The following is a 26,273-nucleotide window of genomic DNA, read 5'->3' as shown; positions in this document are numbered from 1 at the left end:
ACTCACAGATATAGAGAACAAACTAGAGGTTACCAGTGGGGAGAGGGAAGGAGGGAGGGGCAATATAGGAGTAGGGGATTAAGAGGTACAAACTATTAAGTATAAAATAAGCTACAAGGATATATTGTACAACACGGAGAATGGCCAATATTTTATAACTATAAATGGAGGATAACCTTTAAGAATCACTAGATCGTACATCTGTAACATATAACATTGTACAGCAACTATACTTCAATTAAAAAAAAGGCAGTGATCTCTTCTTTGAAGTCAGAGTATAAACCTATGGACTGAAGACTTAATGCATAACAATGGCATAAAATTTCAAGCCAGTAATCAGAAAGCACAAAAGGCTTAGATTAAGTTACTCAGACTAAGGTAGGCAGGGAAATGATTCACTTCTGAGAAGAAAACAACAATCATGAGTTTTCATTTGCACCAGTGGTACTCTTCCTTCTTTTATCTGGGTTAGGATAGTTAAGAGAAGACTGAGAATTTGGAGAAAATAACCTAGAAAAGCAAATAGGGAATTGTTCCTGTAATAACTCTTGTGCAAAAATGTCAGGCCCCCTTTACTGACGTTCATTGAGCAGATACTGTGTGTATGTATTTGTGAGGACTTTAGCTCACAAGCAGCCTCTAAGTCGGGAAGCAGCAGAGTCACGCCTGTGTTTGCATTGATAGAAATGAACATTTCCTGAGTTCCATCTGTGTACTAGTCCATCTCTGTACTGGTACAAATGTTTCCCTAAGTTATTTCATTTAAATATTCAAGAGCACTCTGAGGCTTTTTTTTTTTTTTTGAGGTAAGGAAGGCTCAGCTAGCCCACGATTTAACAACTAAGTAGGTGGTGGAGCCAGGACATGATAACAGTATCTCTGACTACAAAACCTATGCTCCACAGATCAGGTTTCTGGGGCAGGAATTCTGGAGCAGATGATGAGCTATTAAAGCAGTAGTTTTAAAAATGTTAATCAGCTACACGATTTTCACCAATCCTTAGCAAAGTGAGAAACAAAACAAGAACATGTATCTAAAGTTATAATATACACACACAACTTACGTCCATCCAGATACACATTTGTTGGTGTAAAGTTGCCAACTGTCCATTTTTGAGAAAGATTGACCTTTATTCTAAGACTGCCTTTGTACTTTTTTGATATTAAAATGTTGTCTTTTAAAATAATGGTAATAACAGATGCTACTTTTCTTTAAAAATGAACTTACAAATTAAAAAATAAAGTTCTAATCTATCAAACCCCTATTTTTTTTTAAATTTTACTTTATTTTTTTATACAGAAGGTTCTTATTAGTTATCCATTTAACACATATTAGTGTATTTATGTCAATCCCAATCGTCCAATTCATCACAGCACCAACACCACCCCTGCCAATTTTCCCCCTTAGTGTCCGTACGTTTGTTCTCTACATCCGTGTCTATTTCTGCCCTGCAAACTGGTTCATCTGTACCATTTTTCTAGGTTCCACATATACGCATTAGATACGATATTTGTTTTTCTCTTTCTCACTTCACTCTGTATGACAGTCTCTAGATCCATCCATCTCTCTACAAATGACCTAATTTCATTCCTTTTTATGGCTGAGTAATATTCCATTGTATATATGTACCACATCTTCTTTATTCATTCATCTGTCGATGGGCATTCAGGTTGCTTCCATGACCTGGCTATTGAAAATAGTGCTGCAATGAACAATGGGGTGCATGTGTCTTTTTGAATTATGGTTTTCTCAGGGTATATGCCCAGTAGTGGGATTGCTGGGTCATATGGTAATTCTATTTTTAGTTTTTTAAGGAATCTCCATACTGTTCTCCATAGTGGCTGTATCAATTTACATTCCCACCAACAGTGCAAGCGGGTTCCCTTTTCTTCACATCCTCTCCAGGGTTCCCTTTTCTTCACACCCTCTCCAGCATTTGCTGTTTGTAGATTTTCTGATGCCCATTCTAACTGGTGTGAGGTGATATCTCATTGTAGTTTTGATTTCTATTTCTCTAATAATTAGTGATGCTGAGCAGTTTTTCATGTGCTTCTTGGCCATCTGTATGTCTTCTTTGGAGAAATGTCTATTTACGTCTTCTGCCAATTTTTTGATTGGGTTGTTTTTTAAATATTGAGCTGCATGAGCTGTTTATATATTTTGGAGATTAATCCTTTGTCCATATTTTCTCCCATTCTGAGAGCTATCTTTTCATCTTGTTTGTAGCTTCCTTTGCTTTGCAAAAGCTTTTAAGTATCATTAGGTCCCATCTGTTTATTTTTGTATTTATTTCCATTACTCTAGGAGGTGGATCAAAAAAGATCTTGCTGTGATTTATGTCAAAGAGTGTTCTTCCTATGTTTTCCTCTAAGAGTTTTATAGTGTCTGGTCTTACATTTAGGTCTCTAATCCATTTTGAGTTTATTTTTGTGTATGGTGTTAGGGAGTGTTCTAATTACATTTTTGTACATGTAGCTGTCCAGTTTTCCCAGCACCACTTATTGAGACTGTCTTTTCTCCACTGTATATCCTTGCCTCCTTTGTCATATATTAGTTGACCATAGGTGCGTGGACTTATCTCTAGGCTTTCTATCCTGTTCCATTGATCTATATTTCTGTTTTTGTGCCAGTACCATATTGTCTTGATTACTGTAGCTTTGTAGTATATAGTCTGAAGTCAGGGAGTCTGATTCCTCCAGCTCCAGTGTTCTCCCTCAAGACTGCTTTGGCTATTTGGGGTCTTTTGTGTCTCCCTCTAGTTTTGTAAAAAATGCCATTGGTAATTTGACAGGGATTGCATTGAATCTGTAGCTTGCTTCGGGTAGTATAGTCATTTTCAGAATATTGATTCTTCCAATCCAAGAACATGGTATATCTCTCCATCTGTTTGTATTATATAATTTCTTTCATCAGTGTCTTATAGTTTTTTGCATACAGGTCTTTTGTCTCCCTAAGTAGGTTTATTCCTAGGTATTTTATACTTTCTGTTGCAATGGTAAATGGGAGTGTTTCCTTAATTTATCTTTCAGATTTTTTATCATTAGTGTATAGGAATGCAAGAGATTTCTGTGCATTAATTTTGTATCCTGCTTCTTTACCAAATTCATTTATTAGCTCTAGTAGTTTTCTGGTGGCATCTTTCAGATTCTCTATGTATAGTATTATGTCACCTGCAATCAGTGACAATTTGTATTCCTTTTCTTTTCATTCTCTGATTGCCGTGGCTAGGACTTCCAAAACTATGCTGAATAATAGTGGTGAGAGTGGACATCCTTGTCTTGTTCCTGATCTTAGAGGAAATGCTTTCAGTTTTTCACCATTGAGAATGATGTTTGCTGTGGGTTTGTCATATATGCCCTTTATTATGTTGAGGCAGGTTCCCTCTATGCCCACTTTCTGGAGAGTTTTTATCATAAATGGGTGTTGAATTTTGTCAAAAGCTTTTTCTGCATCTATTGAGATGATCATATGGTTTTTATTCTTCAATTTGTTAATATGGTGTATCACATTGATTGATTTGCATATATTGAAGCATCCTTGCATCTCTGGAATAAATTCCACCTGATCATGGTGTATGATCCTTTTAATGTGTTGTTGGATTTTGTTTACTAGTATTTAGTTGAGGATTTTTGCATCTATATTCATCAGTGATATTGGTCTGTAATTTTCTTTTTTTTGTAGTATTTTTGTCTGGTTTTGGTATCAGGGTGATGGTGGCCTCATAGAATGAGTTTGGGAATGCTCCTTCCTCTGCAATTTTTTGCAAGAGTTTGAGAAGGATGGGTGTTAGCTCTTCTCTAAATGTTTGATAGAATTCACCTGTGAAGCCATCTGGTCCTGGACTTGGAAAATTTTTAATCACAGTTTCAATTTCATTACTTGTGACTGGTCTCTTCATCTTTTCTATTTCTTCCTGGTTCAGTCTTGGAAGGTTATATATTTCTAAGAACTTTTCCATTTCTTCCAGGTTGTCCATTTTATTGGCATAGAGTTGCTTGTAGTAGTAGTCTCTTAGGATGGTTTGTATTTCTGTGGTGTCTGTTGTAGATTCTCCTTTTTCTTTTCTAATTTTATTGATTTGAGTCCTCTCCCTCTTTTCCTTGATGAGTCTGGCTAATGGTTTATCAATTTTGTTTATCTTCTCAAAGAACCAGCTTTTAGTTTTATTGATCTTTGCTATTGTTTTCTTTGTTTCTATTTTATTTATTTCTGCTCTGATCTTTATGATTTCTTTCCTTCTACTAGCTTTTGGTTTTGTTTGTTCTTCTTTCTCTAGTTCCTTTAGGTGTAAGGTTAGATTCTTTATTTGAGATTTTTCTTGTTTCTTGAGGTAGGCTTGTATTGCTATAATCTTCCCTCTTAGAACTGCTTTTGCTGCATCCCATAAGTCAAACCCCTATTTCTGAGAACCACAGGGAAATGACACACAGTGTACGGAAGCTGAAGGCCTGAGGATGAGGTTTAGTTATACGTCACCTACTGATGATGTTAGACAAGGTACCTAACTACTCTGAGTCTCAATTTTCTCAGCTACAAAATGGGGTTAATATCTATTTCACAAGGTTAATACACAATTCATAACTTTGTAAGGTATAAAGTACCACAAAAAGGTAGTGATTATCATAATAATTTATGGTTACTGGAGTGGGCTTAACTATTTGTATTTCTTTAAAATTTCCTACAAAAATTGAGTTTTAAAAAATTCTTTAATGTCTATGCTTGACTTTTATTATACCATAGTATTTATATTAAAAGACAGAGTCTTTCTGACTCCTAACCACACTATAGGAAGCCTGCTGGTATAAACATGCTAACTTATATATGACTGTGTCCCTGTCGACTTGTCAGTATCCAAGAATTTAGACACAGTAAAAAAAAAAAAAAGTTAGTAGCTAAGAGTAAAACTAGTAAGAGTCATCATTATACTATAATTAAATTAGCAATGTGAAAAGGAATGCTCCCTAAGAGACAGTCTGCATAATGTTGAAGGGACCTGGCAAACACCTAGCCCCAGCCAGGGCAACCATTCAGTGGTCCCAGTATGGGGATGGAATGGAACTACGTGGGAAACATGGAACTAAAGAAACTTCAACACTAGGTTATCTGCCTCAAGTAATGATGTATTTGGAAAACAAAGAGACAAAGAATAAGATGTTGGTTGGGTTTTATTCTGAATTGTCGTAGGAAAAGACTCTAATTTGGTAGTCATGAGTATTCCACTCATTAAGGAGTTGTATTGGAATAGGAACAGTTTCTGTAAACTGAAAAAAGTACCCCAGGACTTCCCTGGTGGTCCAGTGGTAAGACTCCGTGCTTCCACTGCAGGGGCTGTGGGTTTGATCCCTGGTTGAGGAACTAAGATCCCGCATGCCCTGTGGCATGGCCAAAAAAAACCAAACAAACCAAAAAACCCCAAAACCCCTTAACATTACTCAGTATCAGCCTCCCTCATGATGTTCATTTGGTTGTATGGGTACCTGATATCAGTAAGAGACACGAGGCTGCCAGGCACTGGAGAGGAATAGACCCACTGTGAATGAACAAAGTGCCATCTGGTTTAAAAGTCAATTTCTTTTGAGTTGGCAAATGGGAAATTAATTTCCTTAAAGCCCAATGATTTCTGGTAGAACTGATGAAACTAATTCCCTAAACCTGCAAAAGTGAAGGTCACAACTTCCCCCTTTGAGGTCAAGCTTGCTTCTGTTAGACATTGTTTTTTTATACACAATACCACTTAGAAGGAAACACAAGACTTTGTAATTGCTAAATATGTGAATCCAATCTACACAGGAGGGCAAAGGACACATTTCATTACTCTAACAAATATTTACTATACACAGGAATATAAAGTTATAAAGGACACAATATATAAGAAGCTCACAGTCTGATGGAACATAAGACATACAAGCAATTAATATTGTAAAAAGTATGCCTTGACAAAAAGTAGGAACAAGACAGCAAATGGAGCAACTAAATGCTTGGAGGCCTTTGTGAATGCTTCACAGAGGAGATGACATTTGAGCTGGATCTTGGAGATGCATGGGAGTTGTCTATAAAAAGCATAGAATATGCAGGGGTCCTTCCCAGCCTATGCAAAGACACAGAGGCTCAAAGCAGCATGGCACGTGAGGCAAATAGTGAAAGGTCTGTACTTCCTGCGATGCAGAGTACTAGTAGATGGTACAGTTCAGCTGGAGACAGAATCAAGGGCTAAACTGCCTCATATCCCACATTATGACATTTGGACTCTTCCGATAGGTAATAGCTACTGAAAACTTTAAATGTAGGCAACTTACCAGATCAGGTCTGATTTCAGAAACAACTCTTTGGACACACAAGAAATTGGTAACAGGGGTTGTTTCTCCCCTACACACATACACACCCCCTGCCTCTCTCACACTCTCCATACAGAGACTGCAGTAAAGGACTAGATATAGGGGAGCCAATCATGAACCCACTACAACAGCCCTGGCAGAAATGAAGAAAGTCTAAATTCAGACAGTGCCACAAAGAACAGATGAAGAGATGATATATTTAACAGGTCTTAGGGATTGACTGGACACAGTGATGACTGGATGAGTTGTGCCATTAACAGGGAGCAAGAATATAGGAGCTAGAAACAGTTCTGGAAGTAGGGCAAAATGAGGACAAGTTTAATTTTAGATATGTTAAGTTTGAAATGGCTGTGGCACATCCAGATAAAGAGACCACTAAAAAGGTAGAAATAAAATCTGGAGTCACAAAGAATGTCTTAGCTGAAAATACAGATTTAGAGTCATTGGTATACTCCAAAGTATCTGAAACACTAAGAGATAACACATGGAGGACTAAGAAAAGACCAAGGTTAAGATCCTGGGTAAAAAAAATAAAGGGCAAAGTAAAGAATAAGTGAATGAAATTGAAAAAAGATATTCTGAGGACAAGGAAAAGAACCAAGAACAAGTGATATCCCAGAAGCCAAGAGGAGAAGAAGGAGAAAGTTTCAAGCGAGGAGTTGTGCACAGTTCCAAAGGCAGAAAAGAGGTTAAGCAGGATGAGTACTTAAAAGAAGTCACTGGGCTTCCCTGGTAGCGCAGTGGTTGAAAGTCCGCCTGCCGATGCAGGGGACGCGGGTTCGTTCCCCGGTCTGGGAGGATCCCACATGCAGCGGAGTGGCCGGGCCCGTGAGCCATGGCCGCTGGGCCTGCGCGTCCGGAGCCTGTGCTCCACAACGGGAGAGGCCACAACAGTGAGAGGCCCACGTACCGCAAAAAAAAAAGAAAAAAAAAGAAGTCACTCATTTTGGCAATTACAAATTGATAATCTTGAAACTTTTTAGCACAGCATAGCTCGAAATGTGGTCATAAAATGGAATTTTAGGAAAGGGCCTGGTAGGCTTGCCTGTTATTTCAAATCTTTAAATTTTATTGGGTTAGTATAAATACAACTTGCTTTTTTTTCAACGACTTACTCAATAGACTAATGACATTAAGAAGAAAGACTAGTACATAAATCAAATTTGTTCTAGCAAATGAGGATGTTGAGGTGGAGAAAACAGAAAGGAGTGTGCAGAGCATTTTCACTTTATAGCTTGCCTTCTGCCTCCCAATCTTGAGGGTCACCCTCATGATCTACAATATAATAAGTGACTGTTAAAAGAAAGAACAAACACTTGAGAGTAGAGAAAAGCCTAAGCTTCAAGTTTGAGAGTTTATTTTACTCCAGAAGCACAGCTCAGATCAAATCAACTTACTTTCAAGTCTAAGGACATCTGAGTCCCTCCCTGAATTCTCAACAGAGAGCACAGGGTCTTCCTCTGTTCCTGTCTCAGAGGGCTCTTCTTCAGCAGCATCCAGTGACTGTGAGTTGTCAAAATATTTCTGTTTGTCATGGCTGTTGTCCAGGGTTTTCACATGACAATTACCTCAATGACAAGAGACACAGATAGAGCACATTAGAAACCTCTCTTGTGTAGTCCCATAGCTCAAGGTCCCCAACTATCAAGAAGAGCAAAAAGGTGACTGTTGGTTTTTCTCCAGCAGAACATGCATAAATCAGTGAGGTGGAGTGCCCAAAGGCGGACCATAATTGTGATTCAAGATTTTGCACTGAAGTTCAAGTTTCACCTGTTAGGCTATTTTAAGTATTTGGGGAAAAAACTATAACAACAAAGATCAAGTCCCAAGATCTCCTTCCATTCACAATGAATGATTGTGAAACACTTCTCTGAAAGTCAGAAACATCATAAAAAAGTGGTTTTCCTTCTATTTTCCTTTTGAAGGTGAGAAATGACAGATTAGTACCTGAATAAGTCTGGAGATAGATGAATTATAGCCAAAAAATATACCATTCTTGTATCATAGCTTAAAACGAAAGATATACCAAAAGGTAAAGCATTATAAATTAAAAACCAAGGACTTAGAGGGGGATAGTGGTGGCACAGAATCCACATTCAAGACTGTCAGATCACACAGGTGCCTACTTTTCTTTCGAAAAACAAGTTCTGATCATGTAATAAAGATTTACCTAAGCATAAAATGGTCACGTCTCGAATGTAATCATGGCACTCTGTGATACCTTCTGATATGTATAGGGAGCATGACCTTTTGCTACAGTTTTGCCCAGGAGTCAAAGAGCTTTGACCTTATTAGGGATTGTGTGTTAACAGGGATAAAGAGCCACTATCCAGCTCCACCTGAGGGACATTCTCTGGGTAGGAGAATGTGTTACTAGGCTGTTGTGTCTGCTGTAGTGGGGATCTGGCTGGCTGAACAGGTCTCCTCATGTTCCATGTGCGTTGTTACTGAAGGTGCATGTTCAGTGGAAGCCTACATTCATATTGTAGGACAATTCTCTGGGTAAGAGTGTAAAAGTAACTTTCCTCCTTTATCAGAACATCCAAACATTCTCTAAAAGTTTTTTTGTTTTTTAAGAGAATGTTGCCCCAAAGAGACATATGTACCCAATCAGACTGTCTCTGCAGCAATGGAAATACAAGAAGTCTCTTTCTAGATCTGATGACTCCCTTTCAGATTCCATAATTTTGGAAAGCATTTCTCAGGCCATTTTCCTTATTGTGCCAAGAAAACATAATGGACTCAAAACCTTTCCCAACTTCCTAGGTGAGAGAAAGGGGACTGCATACTTAGGGATTCACTTCCCATTTTCCAGTTCTACACTACTACACATCTGAGGCTACCCTTTTCCAGTTCTACACTATCACACATCTGAGGCTACCATTTTCAACAAGGCTATGTCAGAAGCTTTAGCTCTCAAGAAGCTTACAAGACAATAATGCAAGACAACAAACAGTAATGAGGTAGTCTACTGTGCCAAGTAAGTGCTTCAGAGAATAAACTTTGAGTAGGTAGAACTTGAATTTTGAAGAATACGTAGGATTTAAAAACACAGAACTTCAAAAGGGGGAATTACAAGGAAGGGAATCAATATTTATTGAGTACTTCTGTATTTTTTCTTCCACTTACCCCTCAAAAACACCTTGTGAAATATTACTAATTTCACAGATAAGGAAACTGATTATCAGTGAAACTAAGTAACTTGCCTATGGTCAAACAGTAAGTAAGTGGTAGATCTGGGATTTGAATTAATTCTATTTTACCACAAAGCTTCTTGACTTTCCCCTAGTCAATACTACCTCTTCAGCAGAAAAAGTAGAGAAGGTGGCATTCTAGGCAGGGAGGAATAATGTGTTGAGCAAAGCAATAGGAACAGGGATTCTCATTTGTGTTTGGGAGACAATGAGAAGTACGATTTGATAGAGATGGAAGGTGTGGAGTGTGTGGGCCCTGGAGGGCTAAGAAAAGAAGCCATGAGCAATGGTAGTTGCTTTCTTTCTCCAGATTCTCCTGAGAGGACAGAGGTTGCAGATTTGCCTCTACTTCTGTCTTCACCACCTAGTACGTGCAATTAAGTACGGGGAAACCAAGCATAAGAGCATTAAAATAAAACAGAGCAATGACAACAACTCTACCCACCCAACTGACTAAAATTCACTATGAAGAACAGCATACTTTTCAGAGGCAATTCTTAATTGGGAAATAAATAAGCATGACTATTAAAAGCAGAGAGGAAAAAATGATGACAATGATACTGATAATTTTAAACATGTTTTCCTAGTGAATATTCTCTCTGCCTTCAGCTTTGGTGAATTTGCTTCTAAAGCATTTTTTATCTTGACACAGGTCAAGTAAAGCAAAAAGATAAACCTTTAACACTGGAACCCAGTGAAATTCTAGCTGTGTTTCCTGCAGTTGATTTCCTCCTCCAACCTTTGCCATCTCTTATTTTTCTCTCCCACCCTCTATTATAAAAATTTAATTGGTTTCATCTTTTAAAATGTCTGCAATATTTAAAAATGCTTCATAGGTGATTTATAAGACACGATGTGCACAAGATCCTGAAGCTAAAATTAGTCCTCTTGCATGACCTCAAGCCCAGACACCCTCCTGAAGCAAGCCTTCTGCATTCTAAGAATGTCTTGCCTTCCAACTCAGGAAATTGGGGCCAATACCTCTGAGGGAGAGGGCAGGAAAGGGGATCAGGGAGAACTGGGGGAATTAAAGGAAGCATAAGAAGTTTATGTTAGGATATTTCTTGGAAATAGGCAGAGTCAAAATGATCATGTAAAAACTACATGCTTTAAAATTAGAACTATTAGTATGAATTTTCTTAGGCTGAGTTAAAAAGAGACTGGTTTAGCATTCTGGTGTGATTTCCATGATTATCTAGGCTAATCATAGAAAGTCATACTGCCTAATTTTTGAATTACTCCTTCCAGTTGCCTGAGGGAGAACTGAAGAATTTCAGAAAAAATAAGTTTCTATTCTTTGGACTATAATATAGGTCTACTCTAGCTCAAAGGGGAACTAAAAAAAAAGTTGCCTATGTAGAAAAATATTGCTTGTCTTCCCAGCAAAGGTAGAGATGATGTTCTTATTAAAGAAACACAAGAAAATGTTGGAGAAGGAAAAATGGAAAGACACCTAAAAAGTAAAATGTCATCTTCTGTACATAAGGTTATTATTTTTTGCTAATGCAAAAATGAGGAGATTCTATGGCTTGGACTAACCTTGAGAGGTATGTTTTTGTTGTTGTTATTGTTTTTGGAACTACATGATTTAAATGAAATGCTTTAGATAACAAGGTTCCAGGTGAAAATGGAAACACTTTTCTCTGCTTAATGCTCTATACTTGCTTGCAAAGCATTTAGCAATTCAAATCCTGGCAGTCTGGTTTTTCTTAAAAGTAAGAGAGTACAAGGCAACACCAACTAAACATGAAACTCCAAAGAGGGTATTTCTGATTCTGGAACTGCTATGAGATCTTAGACATATCAAAATCTTTTTCTGTGGTTAGAGTATTGACTGCATAATGGGTTATTAATATTAACCTCCCCTACAAGGGTGTTCTGGAAAACAACTAAATATTTAATATACCTTGTCAAAGCATAAGTCTCCTAAGGGAGAAAGGCACAATTTATTCTGTGGCTAAACAGATTTCAGAGTAAACTAAGTTCTCAGGAACTCCCACCATGACTAAGGATAAAGAAATTTCCTATCTTCTCATATAAATCCTGTTTACAAAGGCCCTAGAAGAATATTTATTTTCTAACTGGAGTTGGGTAACCACTTACTTGTTAAAAAGAATTCTTCTCTTCTCTTCTTTTTAAAGAATTCTTCTCTTCTGAATCTCATAAGTTGGTAAGAAATTCCTGGTTGGGTTAGGAATCCTTTAGGGTTAGTTATAAGAAAGAAATGCCACAAAATTGAGAGGCCTCAGAACTTTCTAAGAGCCAAGCAACTAATTTCATATTTATTTCTCTAGTAGGGTATGTATCTTTTAGGAAAAATAGTAATATAAATTGTGAGGTGAACAAAAGTGTATCTTTCAGTTGTGCACCATTGCTATGCAAGATTACTTTAAAATATTACGAGGAAACTTTAACTGTGGGTGGCATGTGGGGCTTGGTACTACACAGAGAAATAGGTATACGTGAAGCAGTAAGAAACCTCACTGGGAACAGATTCCTTTATGATTTCCACCTCCAGAGGTTGTGACAAAGTCTTGTAGACCTTGTTCTAAGAGGAGCATTCCATGGTATGAATTCAAATCCTGCCTTAGCTGCAGCCTTACCATATGAACCTTGGCAAATCAATTCCCTTCTCTGTGTCTAGGTTCTTTATCTGAAATGGAGAGAGAAGCTACTGTCCTACAATAAGAGGAGCTGTAGGAAACACTATTGCTGAAACCACTGTGAACATAAGCATACAGAACTCCTTGAATCTAGGTGAACCTAGGTTGCTGATGGCTGCACCTGAGACAAGGGAAACTGACTCACTTCCTCTGTCCTGTGCTGTCCTCCACTTAGACGAGAGAAATCATTTTGACGGAAGTAATGGCTCAGACTTGTTCTCATTCAGCAATTACTGCTGAATGGAATTATTTGCAGGAGGTTTAAAAGTAATGGTTATGTACTGGCTGACCTTAAAAGTACGGCAATGCCAGATAGAAAACACCATATTAAAGACTTGCAATCAGCAACCTCAGGATTATACAGGTATTCCCTCATGGTGAGGTGAATGAGTCACAAGTGAGCTTAAAAAGGAAAAACTAAGAAAGAAAAGTGTGTGACCTCAAAAGAAAAGAGAAAGAGAGAGAGAGAGAGAGAGAGAGAGAGAGAGAGAGAGAGAGAGAGAGAGAGAGAGAGAGAGAAGGATTCCCTTTTACTACATATTCTAGAGTTAAATTCTATCCTGGGAAACACTCTCTTCACACATGGTGGGGGAATGTGATTTGCCCAAGAGTTCAGAGATGTATTGGTTTCTATAGACCTATACTCCCTGCCTTCTTTTAGAGAAGAAAAAAGAGAACTACCAATAAATCTGGCCTCTTTGTCTTGCCACGCGGCCATCACTTAAGTGACTAAAGCACAGGGAGCAAAGTCAGCACTAGTTGAGACACAGACACCATGACATGGAGACTGTGGAAGACATGACTCCAGTGATGGAATTCAAGCTCTCCATGGCTGTAACTTCCTCCAGAAATGTGAAAGATCAGGTTAGATGTCTAAACAAGGGAATATAAACATTTACTGGAAGTTTACTAGGAAAGATTTTCCCATGTAGAAACTATATTGAGAAAGAAAATTAACTGTCATAGCTGCTGTTGAATATTTTATTATTATTGTTATTATTGTTATTATTAAATTTAAATCTCTGTCTTACTTCAGCCTAGGGAAATTTGTTTCAAGCAAGAATGTTGGGGAAACAAATCCAATAGATTCTCACACTTACTGATTTAACCAAGTCAGTTTTTCAATGAGGGTCAACAAGGACATCTGTAACTTTCATTAAAAACAGTGCAGACAGGAGAAAATATAGGCTATCTATTAGATGTGTCATCTTCTAGTGGACACAACATGTGCCTTCAAATGAGATAATTCCTTTTCTATTCCCCCTCCTACTGTGCGGGAGCTGCAGACCTCAAAAGAAGATCTGTACTATATATGTATGTTGAGTGGGGGTCTGGTATAAAGCATTCTGGATAAACAGTGGGTGGGTATGAGTTAATTACCCTCTATTATTAGGTATTTTCAGTAGTTCAAACCTGAAATGCCATTAGCTAATTTGCAATTTAAGTACATTCTATGGGCTAAACATTGGGAGGATGGTGTGGAATGCATGGTGGGCCAGGGTATGAAGATGAAAAAAACGATTGGTCCCTGCTCTCAATGAGCTAGAGAAGGCCTGTAGGAGAGTAGTGTCTTGTACACAGGTAACTGTAATGGCAAGTCACAGGAGCTGAAGGAGAGGTGCAGGTGGCATGACTGGTTATGCATTACTTATAATTAAGGGATCAGTAAGGCATATAGCAGAAGTGGGCCTTGAAGGATGGGCAAGATTAGAATTTTTGTGTGGGGGGGAGGGCAGGAGGGAGGGTTATGGGGAAGAGCTACTGAAAACAATATAAGCCAACACAAGGAACCAGGAAAGCAGGGTGTATGTGGTAAAGAAAACAATATTCCACAATAGCATCATCGTATGTCATGGTTTGGTACAATTTCCATTGACTTTGCAGAAGACAGAATGATATTAAAGTCATGTGGTCAGTGAGCTCAAATTAAGCATGTCTATTTGCATCAACCACGTATTCTTTCAGTGAGTTGGCTTCATTCAATTCTTAATACCTAGAATAAGCCTACAAACAGAGGGTTGGGATGAGGGAACAGGGGAGGGCTTAGATTTCCTAGCTACTCACAACCTTTGGAGTTTATATTTACCAAGTGATTGGTCACCTGCTGATGTCAAGAAAAAAAATCTAGTAGAAAAATCAATAGATTTAACTCTGCTCCCACTCCTCAAACTATAAATGGAGGCCCAGAGGTATGCATAATGGGGAAGGGACCTACCATCAGAAGCATTTACTGCCATTAGGCTTGCGCTTTTTCCTAAAGCAAGGATATAATGCAAGGCCAAGGCTAATAAAATGTCAAAGGCTACTTGGTCTTTTTTACTCCTCAGACTAAGTGGATTATAAGAACAGTATCTTTAAATGAGAACACAAGAGCCTAGTTATTCCAGGATTGTTAAGGACTTGAGCCTAGTAATATCTCATAGGACTTAGATATGAGGACAAAGAGGGTTAGGCATTGTCCTTTACACTGGTTTGGGTAATAAGTATGATATTTAAACAAAGGTTAACAAAAAAGGCCACTGAAATCCCTCTACCACAGAACATTTTGAGCAAGGCCTTGTGGTTTTCAGTAAGAAAGTCCCCTAGCTGCCTGATATCAGACCCACTTTAGGGGTTTGGGATTAAGACAGGAACTTTGATTTGAGTGTATCTACCTAAATCTAAGTACATACGGTCAGCACACTAAATCAAGTGAAAAGCATAGAAAAATAAATGATAGTATCATACTGTTTCCTTTTGCTTTATATCACCAAATGAAAGTTGCCTGGAGGCATTCACCTCAGTGGCCACTTTGCACATCATAAATAACACGGTTTCTAGGACCTTGCTCTCTCAGTTTTTAACATTTATGGTACTTAGGCAGTGTACAGTGAGGGAGGTGGTGAATTGTTTTGTTCATGTTATGTTTTCTCTAGCTGTATTTCACATCATCAAGGGAAACTGGCTATATTACTACAGGTACACCTACCAGGACCCAGAAGAGTTGATCAACACCACATACTCTATCAGCTGCTACTGACCTCTAGTTCCTTCTCCTGAAATTTGATATGCTTGTTTTATTTTATTATTTTTAAAAATAATTATCATTTTGGATATTTGTGATCTGACTGGGTTATTAAGTAATGCCTGACAGCTAAAGCAGTTTAAACTGCTTTCAGAGTGGTAAATTTTGAATGGCAAATTTAGATTTGTTGTTATATCAATAAAAATAAACTAAATGAGAAGACAAGAGAAATCCAAAGCTGTGTTCTTTTCAACAGCTATGAAATATGATTTAAATTTCTCCTGTATTTTCAAGATCATAACTAAATAAACTTTGGTGGTTAAGAAAAAGTAACAGACTACTGAGATTTTCTTGGTCAAAGACCACAATAGTTTAGTATGAAATAAATTCGACTACTTGTAATAACCAACACTCAAAGAAGGGGGGAAAAAGCCCAAACCAGCATATACACCGACACATATATATATGCCAGGTATCCTCAGTCATATGTATTTTAAATTTCACCAATGCTCTTTTCTACTGATTATCAGGCTCAACTGCTTTATTTCCATCAGCCCATGGAACTGAGTTAAAAAAACAATCATTCAATGATTAAATTTGTAAAGGGGTTGAAATAGTTTGTGCTGTTTTTTGTTTTTCTTTAATAAATTTATTTTACTTATTTATTTTTGGCTGAGTTGGGTCTTCATTGCTGCGTGCGGGCTTTCTCTAGTTGCGGCGAGCAGGGGCTACTCTTTCGTTGAGGTGCGCGGGCTTCTCATTGCGGGGGCTTCTCATTGCGTTGGCTTCTCTTGTTGCAGAGCACGGGATCTAGGGGTGTGGGCTTCAGTAATTGTGGCACACGGGCTCAGTAGTTGTGGCTCACTGGCTCTAGACCACAGGCTCAGTAGTTGTAGTGCACGGGCTTAGTTGCTCTGGGGCATGCTGGATCGCCCTGGACCTGGGATTGAACCCGTGTCCCCTGCATTGGCAGGCGGATTCTTAACCACTGCACCACCAGGGAAGCCCCTATTTTTTTGTTTGTTTTCTGTTTTTATTTGGCCGTACTTTGCAGCTTGTGGGATTTTAGTTCCCTGACCAGGGACTGAAGCTGGGCCCACGGCAGTGAAAGCACCAAGTCCTAACCACTGGACTGCCAGGGAACTGCCGGTGCTCACTGTTTCAAGCAAGAACTCCAAAACTGGGAATTCATTTCAACTAGTTGGTTTGCAGTGCACGTAAAGAATTTTCTGAGGTATAGGTCACTTAAAAAAGAGCCCACTCTAATGCAGCATGGATTTTTAGTGTGTGTGTGTGTGTGTGTGTGTGTGTGAGAGAGAGAGAGAGAGAGAGAGAGAGAGAGAGGAGAGAGGGAGAGAGTTCTGCCAATTAGAATAATCTTTTTGAATGGGGAGGAGTCATGCAAATGATTGCTATATGAGATAGCAAAGCTTAACATCACAAACTGAAATATCTCCAAAAACATCTGCAACAATGGAAACTGAAGATGTAAAAAGATAGCATCCAATGAACTTGCCTAACTTACTACACACAAAGTATTTATAACTAGAAGTTAGCCCCCTTCAGTTCCTATCAGGAGACATGTACTACTGCAGTGACAAACCGTATTAAAAATTCTTGTTCAATAATTAGTGGGGGCTAGATAAAACAGACCCCATCTTGCTCATCCTTCATTTTTCTTGCTGGTGCGTACAATCACTGTGACCTCAGTGATGTGAATGCAGGAAACTACAGTAAGTTCCTGATGCAGAATGGAGCCTATACACAAAGAAAGATGTCTCAGTATAACTTTCCAACCCTATCTATAGGTAAGTGTTCACAAAATATGATTAACGATGCCTTCCAGTGGGTGTCCCCGCACTACATACAGAGCATAAAGGAAGCAGAACCATGATCTTAATTTACAAACTCAAAAGTATAACTCACTTCCTATTGGAGACGCAAGATAGTAACCCTAACACTGGCAAAGACCATTTGCACACCTGAAGTGTTAAGCTCTGTAACTCAGATTATAAATTTGCAACTTATTTTTAAGGTAATGAACAAAAGCATTCCATAACTGAGTAACAAGCTGCAGTGCTAACCTCCTAGCTGATTTCAAGAAGTGCTACTCAAATATCTAGAGTGACTGCTTAGTTGCTGCCCTTGGACACAGTCCTCTTGGAACATCACAACCAAGCTGCAGTAACTCAGTTCCAAGAGTCCCAGAGACAGAGAATAAAACCACTTGCTCTGTGTGTATTACATGCTGGGCCTTAGAATACTCTCCTAATAAATGCCTTAATTCTTCACTCAGCTGCCAAATTTTTCTATTTTATTCCAAACACAGAATTACTTTTTCATGTTTCTAACAAGTGAATTTTTAAAAAGTCTTCCTTATTTGTGTCCTATTATATATTATCTAAAGAATGATTCCTGGTATCATTAACTATTTGCTTTAAAGTTATTTTAGTTACACAGTTGCAGGATGAAACAAAAGTTATATAGTTTAGAATCTATGCCAGTAATTCTAAAAACTAAAAACTATACATAGAGAGCTCACTTTAATATTTCTATTTCCTAAAATGTATTCTTGTTTTAGTATAGATATTTCCCCATTTTACAGAAAATACTTTTGATAAAATGAGGGCACCAAATGATTTTCTAAACTGTTAAACCCAGAGCTTCCCACACTATTCATTCGTCCACTACTGTTGTGATTTTTCCATAGGTACCAGTACCATTATTTATGCAATGTTCTTCTTTAAATGGAGTCACTGTTTAATCTTACATTAATTTATGTTAAAAGGGAAAATCAGTACCACTTTTCATGAATTACAGGTTTGATGTGCTGGTTATTTATTTCTTCTAATGCCCATTAGAATAAGCCACAAACACTAAAATCAAAAAACGTTACTCTAAGTACCATCTAAAAGCTTGTGTGCCTCTGGTGATATTTGTACCCTACTTTAGGAACCAATATAGGACATGCTACTGTTGATTTCTTTTTCCTTCTCAAACCCTCTGTTCTTCTGACCTTCAAGACCCAGCTCCCTCTTGGTTCTCCCAATACCTCTCTTTACTCACTTTCACTGGCTCTGCTCCTTAAATGCTAGTATTTTCTAAGATTCCATTCTAGGACTTTTCTTCTCACCTTAAACAATCTGAGGGAACCAGTGGCATCTCTGTATGAACATGTCTATCACTGAACTTATTTTCCAGCCACACATCAAGGCATAATTCCTTTTCTATATTCCTTCTCTAAATTAATGACATTGACATTTATCCAGTTACCAAAATTAGAAACCTCTCTAGTCAATTCACCTTCTGAGTCCATTGTTTTCAGCCCTTCCTCTCTCGTATTTCTAACCTCCTCTGCCCCTCTTCACACTCATCTGACAACTGGCCTCTTCACTAAGTAATCAAAAGTCTCACCAACATACCTACATCTATACCTATATATTGTACCTTCTCCTATTTAAGGACAACCTCTACGCTACACTTGTGCCTTGCAGCCCATTCCCTTCTGTTTATTCAAGAGTTTTGCTTCTACAATTTTTTCTGCATCTTCAGTTTCTTCCTCTTTACTGGATATTTCCTACAGGAACACACTGCAATACCTCTTATTTTTAGAACAATAAAACCAAAACCAAATATCTTCGATCTCACATCCCCCCCCCCAACTACCATCCCATTTTTCTGCTCCTCACTACAGCAAAACTCCTTGAAAGAGATGCTGGACATCTCCACTTCCTCACCTACTTCACAAGCCATTTAATACAAACTTTTAGAAGACTGCCAACAACCTCCATGTTCAGAAATCCGATGCTTTATTCTCTGTCCTCATCCAACTCAAGCTCTTAGGATATATCCATGTAGCATAAGAATAATGATATAACTGACCACTCCTTGGAACACTTTCTTCACTTGGCTTCTGGAACAGAATACTTGCCTGGTTTCCCTACTGTCTTACTGGCTACTCCTGTAATGTTCTTCCTCTTCCCAACCACTAAATGTTGGCTGGAATGCCCTAGTAATTAATCGTTGACCTCTTTTCTTTTTATACTAATCACTGAGGTAACTTCATCCAATTTTGTGATTTTAAAAGACATTCATATGTCTATGGTTCACAAATTTTCATCTCTAGCCTGGGACTCTTCCTTGACCATAACGACATTCATATATATCCAACTGCCTACCCAATACCATCACATAAACATTTAGAAGGCAACTAAAACTTGTTTAAAAGCAAACTTGTTTTTCTCTCTAAATCTGTTCCTTCCTCAGACTTTATCTCATTAAATAGCACCACTGGTTATTAAAAATCTCATTAAATAGCACCTAGTTGATTAGGTCCCATATTTAGGAGTCACCCTGACCTCTGCTTCTTTCATTTCCCATACTTCCTCTGGTAGTGTCTTATTGGTTCCACCTTCAAAAATATACCCCAAATATGATGATCACTTCTCACCTTCTCCCCTCTCACCCCACTGGTCCAAGGCAACATCATCCTTCACCTACATTTTTGCAACAGCATCCTAACTGGTCTTCCTGCTTGTGCCCTTACCTGACTACAATCTATCTTCAACAGAGCAGCCAGAGAATCCTGTTAAAATGTAAATCAGATCATTTTCCTCTAATGCTCAAAAGCTGCCAAATCATACGTCTTTCTCTTAGAATAAAAGCCCAAATTATTAGAATGGTCTGCAAGGCAGTAAAGATGCGGTTCTACACTCCTCCCGTTCGTCTCTGCTTTCATTTCCTCCAACACCACCAAACCACAGAAAAGCTCTCCTTGCATAAGCTTTTGCAACAACTATTTTCTCTGCCTGAAATGCTCTTATGCTGTATGTCTGCATGGTCCAACCCTTTACCTCCTTCAAATCTTTGCTCAAGTGTCACTTTCTCAATGGGGCCTCCCTTAACAATCCAATTTAAATATCACACCAACCCTCCTGCTCTATTTTTCCCCAGATACTTATTTTCTAACATACTAAATAACTTCATTAGTATGTTTATCATCTGCTCTGTTTCTCTTTACTAGAATGGAGTTCCGTAAGACTTGGAGTTTTTTGTTTGTTTGTTTGGTTTCTAGTTCCTAGAGTAGTAGACATTAGTTGAATAAATGAATGAATAAATAAGCCATACTCAGGTCCCTTTGGTTGAAAGAAAACAAATACTCTATTGCTTTAGGAGGTTATATCCACTATCCAATTTCATTTTTCTTAAATATTATTTGGCCAGGTTAACAATCTATAATGACTGGAGGACAACTGTAGAAAGATCTTCAGCAGGGGCCAAATGGCTCATTCCTCAAAAGAAAATTTTTTTTGCATGCTGGACAAAAAATTCATGTTAAAAACCAAGAAGTATTTATATATATATATTCAATGTCTTTCGGAGGCTGAAGTGTAAAATCACTGGTTAACAAAACCTGCCTAAATGTCTTAACTTCTTATGAAAACAAAAGGTAACCATTTTGCTCATGAAACCTAAATGCTGGGAATCCTAAAATACAAATATTACCTACTGAGCGAATATTACAAGTACGGCTACCAGATGTTCTGTGTAACATCCAAGGCTTTACAGCAATCTAATGATGCAAAATTCAGAAGAGATCAAAGTTACACGCTAAACTGAAAGGGACCATTTTAGGTGTGCTTTTAGGGTTCATTATGACTGTCCCCCATAAGATAGTTCAGAGGCATGTTTTACATAGGGATGTATGTATCTCTTTTGAGGGATGATATACGAAGTGCAGTGATTATACTAGTTTCATAAAATGACTCAAGAATCTACAAATATGAATTATTTCAGTCTTGGCAGTGGAATAGTTTATGGCTTGAGAATAAAAGAATTACACTTGCCTTGGAAGACTCAGATTTCAGTCTCTGTGCTACCAATGACTGACTCTGTGACTTGAGTAAATCATAACCTTTGCTTCTAGATTCATAAAAAAGGCACTTTTCTATCCCTCACCGTCACATAGATACTTACCAAAGGATTGTTTGTTAACCAAATAATTAAAGACCTTTAAGTAAAGAAGTATAAAAATTTACACATATTACATATAGAGAGGTACATCTAGCTTTGTTGCAGGATGCACCTGCACCTACAGGATTTTGAGCCTGTAAAAAGTTAACCAGTTTTCATTCTTCCAACAAAAATAAATGGAGGTAAGCTAACTAGTAGCATATTAAAAATGCTACAAAAACTGTGTCTTTTTGACTGTATTTTCTTTCTTTTTTTTTTAAAGCAGATATCTTCACTAATTCTCATCAAGAATGTGATAAAGCAAAGGTCCTTAACTGCAGGTAGCATGTGTTGGATAGTCCACAGGAGGGCAGCAAAATGCAGGATTTCTTTTCCTTCAAAATCTGAACTCCATGTAGAATTGCTTTAAGCTACAAGTTATAAATCTACAGAAATTTGGGTGGAAGAACACAGATTAAAACCACAGGCAAGAAACAAGTGATAAAAGGAGATAAGATTTAGGTAAATATTAAGTAGATGCTATAAATACAGAAACATTATAAAGACAACACAGGATAATTCTTCTGCACATTGGAACAGATATTAAAGCTCATGTACGTGATTTGGAAATTCTGTTTTTTTTCTATGGTGGTGAAAGCTTTGAAATACATGTCATAGAGAAATGTATATAAAATTCTAACCATACATAGACATTAAAGTCTGAGTTCTGTATAACATTTATTCATAATTTCTAAAGATCTGGGCCAAGAATTTTAAGTGGGTAGGTGTCTCAGTGGATTAAGAGAAGACCAATGTTAGAGATTGTGGGGCTGATGCTTAATTATAGTCAGTTAATAACAATGCCATTGTTAGCAGCATACCTATACGCATGTAATGAAGTCTAACAAATATAACCTTCCATTGGTCTTATGTTTTCTAATGTAAGAAAAGTAATACTGAATGAAGAATACTAAAAGTAAAATTATGCATATCAGAGACATAATAATAGAACAATGTATATTGCTTAAGTAGTAGAAAGCATCTTTTCTAGATGTAACTTTTTAATTTTCAAATCAGTGAAACTGAAGAATGAAAGTATGTAGAAAATACTCTTAAGTAATAAACACTTGGAAAATCCACTATCATGAATATTACAGATTTAATATCCACGTTTTGCTTATTATAAATTATTTTCCATTTTTCATCATTAGAGAAGATAATCATTATTGCTTCATGAAATTCCATTTTCTGTGACACCTTGTTATTTTCAATTTTAAAAAAGTCCTTTTTTAGTGTTGAGCACTCAAGAGACCTTACTTATACTCAAAAGCATTGTAAGTGTATTTAACAGGTCCCATTTTACTTTAAAAAAAGGCCAAGTATGTTGTTATTGAAAACTGAGTTTGTTAAAGTGGCCAATTCAGTTCTATTTAAGTTGAATTGTAAAATAACAAGTCAATAAATGTGGACAAAAAGTATGTATTTAAAAACTGCCAAAAGAAAATGTTTAATCAAAACGGGAAGCACCAGCTTCTCTTTCACAGTCAACTTGAGAGCTGGCAATTAAGAAATCAATCTATTATGTTTTCCTTCCCAGCATCCTTGAAACTGTAATGCTGATATAAAAATACCTATAAAAGAAAAGAATTTATTAAGTACTATTCAAAGGAGAGATGATGATGATGATAAGCAGTTTCTCTAAGAACACATGCAACTAATAAATGGCAGTAAATAAGAGGATTATCTAGATTAATCAAAGTTTGGGAAAACTGTCAGATAAATGATTCTGCACTAATTGACACATTTTTAGCTATAAAGTCTTTACAAGTAAGAAAATTTTGTGAGCATAATGATTATGTACTTCTAAGCTGAATGAATCAGTATTCAAAGCTAAATATATTACCTGTTCATATACTCCAAGAAACATAGACTAAAAATCTGTGAAAAATTTCCAAGATTATATATGAAAAGCAATACTTACTGATGTTAGAAGACTACTAATAATTTTACCATTTACTTCATACTACCCAAGACATTACGCTATATTACAGTTGCTATAAAAACAGTGTCTAATGTGGATCTTTAAAGAAAATAATTTAGGGAAGATTAACAATAGTGGTCAGAAAAGTTGTTTTTAAAATGTTTTCCAAGAGTATTTGACTATTTTTGATCTTGAAAAGCTTATCTGAAAAGCTTTTAAATTGGTAGCTTTCAAACAGGCTTTCATAAGAGAATTTTTTAGGTTGGAAAAAGGGTGTATAAGGACAGCTTAAATCTTGTCCAAAAAACCCAATTACAATATGAATTCCTTGATATATCACTCAGCCATAAAAGGAAACAAAATTGGGTCATTTGTAGAGATGTGGATGGGCCTAGAGACTGTCATACAGAGTGAAGTAAGTCAGAAAGAGAAAAACAAATATCACATATTAATGCATATATGTTGGAATCTGAAAAAATTGGTATAGACAATCTTATTTACAAAGCAGAAATAGAGACACAGACATAGCGAACAAATGTATGGATACCAAGGGGGAAAGGGGGCACTGGGATGAACTGGGAGATTGGGACTGACATATATACACCATTGATACGGTGTATAAAATAGATAACTAATGAGAACCTACTGTATAGCATAGGGAACTCTACTCAATGCTCTGTGGTGACCTAAATGGGAAGGAAATCCAAAAAAGAGGGGACATATGTATATGTATAGCTCATTCACTTTGCTGTACAGTAGAAACTAACACAACACTGTAAAGCAACTGTACTCCAATAAAAATTAAAAAAAAAAAAGACCCTCTGGACACCAAAGGCTGGGGTGTGCTCCCTTGGTTGGCAATACTCCACGTGTATTGTCACACATCATAGCTGGGAGGAGGTAATGTTGTCCATGACTCCATGGGAAGAGGACAACCGGAAGTTCTGTATTTGTACCCCTCAAGGACTCTGCCTTGGCTGATTTTAACTAGTATCTTTTCCCTGTAATAAACTGTAACTATTAGTATTACAAAAAATATGAATTCCTTGATTATTGGAAACAGAATCACAAACCTTGCTACCTGAAACCCTTGTATAGTCATAATAAAAACTTTAGACAGATATGTCAAAGATAACTTATGAAGCTTCTTTCAATATTGCGAAAATGAAAGAGTAAAGGGCAGACAGAATCATCTGAAGGCACAGAAATGCTAATCATTACTCAGAGGTTTTGTCTCTTTTTTCATCAACCGTTTAGTAAAGCTCAGAGATAGCTGGAGTAAATGCAACTGTTAGGTTTTAAAATGTAAGAAGTTCATGGTTTCGACAGAGGTGTCTGCTTCTTTCAAGTTTCAGCTTTTCAAAGCTGGAACTCAGCAAAACAACCATCAATAAATAGGATTATTGTGGAAACAAGTAATGCAAAAACACTGTTAAAGAAAAATTTAATATTGAAATTAGTTCAGCATTATCAATGAGTTTTTAAACCTAGAAAATGCATATATTTCCATTAGGGGTAACTACTTATTTAGGAGTTAGCAGACGTTGGATTCTTTTCTAAACTAATTAATTACAAGTAAAAAGGGCTAATGTTTTTTTGTTTGCTTTTTTATACTGCAGGTTCCTATTAGTCATCAATTTTATACACATCAGTATATACATGTCAATCCCAATCACTCAATTCAGCACACCACCATCACCACCCCACCGCAGTTTTCCCCCCTTGGTGTCCATATGTCTGTTCTCTACATCTGTGTCTCAACTTCTGCCATGCAAACTGGCTCATCTGTACCATTTTTTTAGGTTCCACATACATTCGTTAATATATGATATTTGTTTTTCTCTTTCTGGCTTACTTCACTCTGTATGACAGTCTCTAGATCCATCCACGTCTCAGCAAATGACTCAATTTCACTCCTTTTTACGGCTGAGCAATATTCCATTGTATATATGTACCACACTTCTTTATCCATTCATCTGTCAATGGGCATTTAGGTTGCTTCCATGACTTGGCTGTTGTAAACAGTGCTGCAATGAACATTGGGGTGCATGTGTCTTTTTGAATTATGGTTTTCTCTGGGTATATGCCCAGTAGTGGGATTCCTGGATCATATGGTAAATCTATTTTTAGATTTTTAAGGAACCTCCATACTGTTCTCCATAGTGGCTGTATCAATTTACATTCCCACCAACAGTGCAAAAGGGTTCCCTTTTCTCCACACCCTCTCCAGCATTTGTTGTTTGCAGATTTTCTCATGATGCCCATTCTAACTGGTGTGAGGTGATACCTCATTGTAGTTGCGATTTGCATTTCTCTAATAATTAGTGATGTTGAGAAGCTTTTCATGTGCTTCTTGGCCATCTGTATGTCTTCTCTGGAGAAAGTCTACTTAGGTCTTCTGCCCATTTTTGGATTGGGTTGTTTGTTTCTTTAATATTGAGCTGCATGAGCTGTTTATATATTTTGGAGATGAATCCTTTGTCCGTTGATTCGTTTGCAAATATTTTCTCCCATTCGGAGGGTTGTCTTTTCGTCTTGTTTATGGTTTCCTTTGCTGTGCAAAAGCTTTGAAGTTTCATTAGGTCCCATTTGTTTATTTTTTTCCCCATTACTCTAGGAGGTGGATCAAAAAGATCTTGCTGTGATTTATGTCAAAGAGTGTTCTTCCTATGTTTTCCTCTAAGAGTTTTATAGTGTCCAGTCTTACATTTATGTCTCTAATCCATTTTGAGTTTATTTTTGTATATGGCATTAGGGAGTGTTCTAATTTCATTCCTTTACTTGTAGCTGTCCAGTTTTCCCAGCACCACTTACTGAAGAGACTGTCTTTTCTCCACTGTATATCTTTGCCTGCTCTGTCATACATTAGTTGACCATAGGTGCGTGGGTTTATCTCTGGGCTTTCATCTTGTTCCACTGATCTATGTTTCTGTTTTTGTGTCAGTACCATGTTGTCCTGATTACTGTAGCTTTGAAGTATACTCTAAAGTCAGGGAGTCTGATTCCTCCAGCTCCGCTTTTTCTCCTCAAGAGTGCTTTGGCTATTCGGGGTCTTTTGTGTCTCCATACAAATTTTAAGATGATTTGTTCTAGTTCCGTAAAAAATGCCATTGGTAATTTGACAGGGATTGCATTGAATCTGT

At 37.3% G+C, this 26,273-nt stretch overlaps 1 protein-coding gene across 3 annotated transcripts in view; it reads right to left on the bottom strand.

The window, feature by feature from the left end:
- The window catches only part of TTC17 (tetratricopeptide repeat domain 17), a 160,761-nt gene that overhangs the window by 58,410 nt on the left and 76,078 nt on the right, over positions 1 to 26,273 (bottom strand). For all 3 annotated transcript variants that reach the window (XM_081239256.1, XM_081239255.1, XM_081239257.1), the window contains exon 17: positions 7,734 to 7,904. In XM_081239256.1, the coding sequence (XP_081095382.1) occupies positions 7,734 to 7,904 (171 nt within the window). The remainder of the gene's footprint in view (positions 1 to 7,733; positions 7,905 to 26,273) is intronic.

The sequence above is a fragment of the Mesoplodon bidens genome, assembly GCF_964165515.1.
Source record: "Mesoplodon bidens genome assembly, chromosome: 7".
NCBI lineage: Eukaryota > Metazoa > Chordata > Mammalia > Artiodactyla > Ziphiidae > Mesoplodon > Mesoplodon bidens.
The sequence above is the reverse complement of the archived record's forward strand: the minus strand, read 5'-3'. Positions and strand labels throughout refer to the sequence as shown.